The 5,861-nt window shown below is 40.8% G+C and overlaps 1 protein-coding gene across 10 annotated transcripts in view; it reads right to left on the reverse strand.

Annotated features, from left to right (window-relative positions):
- map7d1a (MAP7 domain containing 1a) overlaps positions 1-5,861 on the reverse strand; it is a 53,543-nt gene that overhangs the window by 23,121 nt on the left and 24,561 nt on the right. For 8 of the 10 annotated variants that reach the window (XR_004656961.1, XM_034873904.1, XM_034873908.1 and 5 more), the window contains 4 exons: positions 3,371-3,475; positions 1,951-2,073; positions 1,706-1,851; positions 292-422 (listed from right to left, as the gene is read on the reverse strand). Coding sequence is in view for 9 of the 10 variants with exons in the window: in XM_034873904.1 (XP_034729795.1) it covers positions 292-422; positions 1,706-1,851; positions 1,951-2,073; positions 3,371-3,475 (505 nt within the window). In the remaining variant the exon portion in view is untranslated. The remainder of the gene's footprint in view (positions 1-291; positions 423-1,705; positions 1,852-1,950; positions 2,074-3,370; positions 3,476-5,861) is intronic. The other 2 variants (XM_034873906.1, XM_034873905.1) reach the window with 1 other exon arrangement.

Below are 5,861 nucleotides of genomic sequence, written 5' to 3' on the forward strand. Positions count from 1 at the left end.
CACACACACACACACACACACATAATAATTTCCCACAATCCAAATTTTGTGCAATCCAGTCCAAAATTCAAAGATGTTAAATGACAAACATAATGGATAAATTGATCAAATCAGCAGTGATAACAGACTAGGCTTATAGGCTTTGTTGAGAATGTGCACAGAATGTGTTTAGCAGATGAAATCAGTTACCAGGTTGGTGGGAAATACAACGCACAAGGAGGAAAAAGATAACAGCAAAACAAAAATGAGAAAAATCTGGAAGTACAAATGTTGAAATTGAAGGTTTTTTACCTTGGATCAGGTCTGTGTCTAATGCTTGGGAGGGACTGTCTCTTCTTAAAACCCTTCTCTTTAGTGAGAGCACTTTTCTCCTTCTCATTCTCCCGTTCCTTGTCTTTCTTTTCTTTCTTGTTTTTATCCATCTATTTGTCAAAAGGATAAAAAAAAAAAAGGTTAACACATTTCAATCTTTCCATGGGCAAAATAAGAACAAATGAAACAACATACGCTATAAGATGTTATACGTAAAGTACAGAAGAAGAGAAAGTCTGATCAGGGGACATGTGCTCTCATTGCTCTCTTGGAAATAGTTCAGTCTCAACCACAATCTAACAACATCACCATAAAAATGTCACTTGTGTTCAGGTAAATGGTAAATCCAGTTGTAGAAACAGAATCAGCTGTTATTAATTTCATGGCTGTTTAACTGCGCTCTGATTCTGGAAAACGGCTTTTACATTGCAAGTATTTTGATGGAGTCCAGCCCTGTTGTAAATTTCCGAAGACTCTGGCTGTGTTCGAAACCGTTCCCTTATTCACTCAATATTCCATTTGTTGTGCTGGATGACAGCAGACTGTGCTAACCAGAGTATATGTTGGTAGGTTTTACTCCTTTTTCCTGAGCTTGACGTCGTCATACTTAGATTCTAGTCAGAATATGTGTCTGATACTGCTCTATTGGGCTGCGATTATTGAGCGTGTTTCAACCGAACCAGAAAAGAAAATGCCTCCACAATCAATTGGATAGACCTACAACTAATGAGAGCAACAGAGTATGCGACGTATGTTGAACTTTTGCCGAATCCCATAGAAAGGACGGAAAAAACATCTTTGGGATTGACAAATGCCTTGATTGTGGTTCACTGTTCCTCTTTAAAATTAATGCACAGTCAATATCTTCTATAACAGACACAATGGCAGAATCTACAAATCTCAATTCTCCAGCGCCAGCCATCTTTGTAGTAAACAAATTAAACCCAAGCGTTCTTTGATGACGTTGATCACATTACTGTTGATCATCTGTCCATCATAGAATGCCCGCCCTGACAATTTGATTGTCCCCCACAGCTTTGGTTTGAGCATAGTTGCTCCACAACGGATTAATTCCAGACCGAACTTCCCGACCTCAAATGTTGTGGGAGGGGTTATGTTCGGCAGTCATCAAGGCTACATTTCTTTCTAAAAGGGAGGGTTTTTATCCTGTGCTTGGGTTTTGTAATATACTAAGGCTGCCTCAGCCTGACCGTGGCATGCTTTCCTATGTTTTTTTTCTTCTTCAACTTACTAGAGCAGTGTTCCACATTCTGTTTTGCCTTATTAACAAATTGTACTGGTATTTTTGTAACAGGCGACTCCCATCCTTCCTTCAGTTATTTTACATCAATGATTACGCTCTGATTTCTAGGGTTGTAACAGGCGTACTTACAGGTGTGGAGCTCCGTCTGCTGTGGCGCTGGGAGATGTCGGGTGTGCTGGACGTCACTCTCCAGCGGTCGGAGCAGCGATGGTGGGGCTGGTGGGCGCACAAGGTGAGGGGACTAGCTGAGGCCGAACGGGGGCAGAGAGGAGAGTCTGTGGAGAGAAGTGACATACAAACATTCATATAGCAGCGTAATTTCATTTTCCATGAAATAGATGTTAAACTAATGTTAATCCTTTTTTTCAACTTACTTCCATCTTTGCCATTGGTGAGGACGCTGGCAGCGCTGCGGCTCCTAGCGAGGAAAGACAGTGTTGGTGTCATCAGACGGTCAACTATACTGCTCTCCCATGGACTCAATGCAAGGCTACGGGCTGCAGGCAGGAAAACAGATTGATAAATATGTTTTTATATTAACTACAAAAATATATCCTTTAATTTATGTGCTCAGCTGAACCAAAACTTTTTTTCAAGTATAGAATCCCCAAACCATGATATATCTGAGGTATTAGAGGAAGTTAGGCCCTTTCATTATCAATATTTACAGGCGTCATTGCCGAAACTGTGATAAAATATAGCCTAAAATGTGTCACCAGAAGGGAAATGAAGAGGTTATAGCTCATGTAGCAAAATGTCTTCAAGCCACAAAGGCCTGATATATACCCAAAAAACAACTTTAAGACACCTTAGCGCTACCCAAAGAGATTGTAAGAGAAATGAGCTCAGTAAATGTGTCTACTATAATCTTAGTCTGCAGTAGTGCAACCCAATGCTTGTCTAGACAGTGAGTCAGTTATGTATAACCACAACCTTGAGCATACAAGCAGAGACGAAAAAGACTGAAGACTTTATTTGGGGGGGAAACACTTTGGCATTAAAGTGTAGGACAAGGAAGATGTTGCAGTGAATGTTTACGGACAGGGTTTGTAATTGAGATTGGGTAGAGAAGAGAGCGACAAGAGGGATAGAATACTTGCCTATCCATTTTCTCCCTAGCACAGAGTAGTAGTACCTGCTCCGGGGAGTTTTCAGAAGACATTATCTCCTAGAAAATGCTGACTCACTCCCTAACTTTACTTATTTCAAGCCCTGAAGTTTTTCCTTCTTTGCAGGAGTACACCATGACCTGGTTAAAGTGAGACCTATAAAGAAGAGCTGCATCACCCAAAGAATGAAGTATGGTTCATTTGAAAGACAAAGTTGATTCAAAGAAATGTTTGTCATCCATAAACATCACCCACTCAATATTATCAATCAATAAAGCAATCAAGACATTGAAAAAAAAAAAGACATCCCTTATCCAGTATGATGAAAAAGAGCACATTTGTCTGTGCAAAGACATGAAATGACCATTACCACTCAATGAACCAACCAAAGGATAGTAAAAAAAGAAAACAATATATGAACACTGTACATAACCCATATTAAATAATGAGCATGCAGAACAAAAGGCAAACCCAAATTCGTGAGAGTAACAAAAAAAGGAACCCAGTGGTTTTGGAAGATGGAAATGGACTGTCAACCACCAAGCACAAGAGAGGGACTGAAATCAGACAGGGGAAGAACTGAAAAAATAGACAATGGTGGACGGGTTCGGAGGTGTTTGCGGTGGCACAGTGATGGACACAGTTACACGGGAGGGGGGTGGGGGCATTCCAGATGTTGCCTTACTTCTGCTGGGGGAGTTCCAGAGCGTGGCGGAGGACTTGGACAGTCGATTGTTTATAACAGAGTCCACGTGTTTGGGCAGGTTGACCGTTGACACAGAGCATCTGCCTAAGAAGCCAAGAGAGCGCCACACAGATGTTCACACATGGTTGAGAGGAAGAGGGCGAACGTCTGTGGCGTCATGTGTTGCGCTCCAATGATGCCTCTACAAACATACACCCACACACTGTAAAGGGAACTACAGTGTCGGACTTGTAAGGTAAGCAACCCCTGTTAAAGAGAGCTGACGTGTATATGTTAACATCCACTGCTTTACAGTATTGACTGCAGTGTGTGTCACATAGCTGTTATGGTACTGCAAAATAAAAATAAAGATTTGTACCATAACGTAATTATTTTTGTTGAATTGAATTTTGTAAAAATTGGTATCAAAAATCCTTCTAGAACATGTATCAAACTCATGGTATTCTCACCGGTATCCAACATTTTTTGACAATACCCAGCCCTATAATGACAACCAAACAAGTGATGGAAAGAGGCTGCCGGGAAACATGTACTCAAGGTGGGTGACATGAACTGGCACTTTAGAAAAGGGCAAAACATTGAACCTTGAAACCATCCATGTGCAATACTTGCATATATCCCAATTCTACATCCCTTTAATACACTGCAATCAAATGAACACTCTGATCTTTTTCCAGTTGACGTCAGGCAGGATTTAGAGAACACTACGCTAATGGAGGTACAGTATTACAGCAGCATATTTGTCTCCATTTAAATGGACAATGAGACAGTGTGCTCTTTAGGATTGTTTTACTAAATAACATCCTGAAGTACCAGCTATTCCACTGTAGCCTGTTAGGGCTTGTTTCCTTTCATCATCTGACAGACGGCAGACTGCTTAAGGAGGCAGAACGGGAGAGAAGGGAGAGATTGATATTTAGAGTCTCAATAATTCTCCTGGCACATGGCAAAGGCGATTAAATTACATAAGATATAACTTCGGATTCTAAAGACTTAGTGCTTGAAGTCGGTAGGATGACAAAAAGGGACAAGAACATCCATTGAGCTGCACTGTTAAAACATCATTTATACAGGATAAGCTAGCCTCTGCAGTCACTACTTTATTAGACAACATATTCAATTTCCTGCTAGTCAATAGAACCCTGCTCACTGAAACTGACTGATGCAATAAAGCAGCTGAATACATTTTGACTTTGTTTGATCAACACACTCTGGTTGTGATTAAGCGCTAATGACCCTGAAGTAAGGTTTAAGAGGCAACCAGCCTGCTAGGACAGAGCTGTTGTAGCAAACACATCAGAGGAAATAGTGTGTCAGCGTGGAGGAGTGTGACGGATGCAGCAAACAAAGGCACATCAGATTAAAATATAACAAAACCTCCAGTGCTGTCCAGATCTGACTGACTGTGCACCTTCTAACATCATATGCCAAACTTAGCAGAAAACACAAATCATTTCGATATAATTCACCTGAGGGGAATGTAATTAATTCTGGATGCTATGCTTTAGATCTACCTAATGGTGTTTTTCCACTGCATGGTACCTCCTCGACTTTACCCTTTATTTAGTACTCCCTCAGTTGAGGTTCCAAGCGAGCTGAGGCGATAACAAAAGGTGACGTGAAAACCTGCCATAGACCGATCGGTTGGAGAGACTCTAAGCACTGCGTTATCATTGCTAGCAACAGATGGGGGGTGTCCTGAATAAACCTGCTGTGTTTAAATTCTTTAGCTAGCATTTTTTTTTTTTTTTTGCTGCCTCCAGATCGTTTTGAAACTAATTTGTCTTCTACACCAGCCAAATGCCCAAAATCTAAAACAAAACACCTTGGGCATTCTGTGTGTGTGTTGCGTTAGGTCACAGCCGTTTCCTGCTATGACGTCCAGCCACGCTTACCTTACTCATGAGGCGGTACTAATCTGCAATGGAAAAAGGAGGAAGGGGCACAGCGGCCAAGTCGCACAGGTACCATTAATGGAAAAACGGCATAAATGTTACAATGTTTTTTTTTAAAGTAACATGGGAATGTTCTACTTTTCTCACTTTTATATGGTTGTAAATGAAACATTGTGGGGCTGTGGTCTGTTGGATAGACATCCTAGGTAATTTGAAGACAGCGCCGTGAGCTTTGGCAAATTGAGATAGACAATATTTCTGACTTTTTGTTTTTTCAATTTTAAAAGACTAAATGATTAATTGAGAAAGCGTTATCTTTAAAAGATAAATTAGTGGTGATGTCAGGTCTCTTCATATCATAGGCAAGTCTATTATAATAATTATATATATATATATATATATATATATCTTCAGTGAAAACAGCGCAGAGTGATGCTAAAATAATCTTCCTTTAATGGCAAGAGGTTACTGGCACCGAAACTAGAACTAGAGCCAATAATCCATCTTCGACCGCTTATCCGGTATCGGGTCGCGGGGGCAGCAGCTCCAGCAGGGGACCCCAAACTTCCCTTTCC

This window comes from Etheostoma cragini, chromosome 6 (assembly GCF_013103735.1).
Source record: "Etheostoma cragini isolate CJK2018 chromosome 6, CSU_Ecrag_1.0, whole genome shotgun sequence".
Taxonomy (NCBI): Eukaryota; Metazoa; Chordata; class Actinopteri; order Perciformes; family Percidae; genus Etheostoma; species Etheostoma cragini.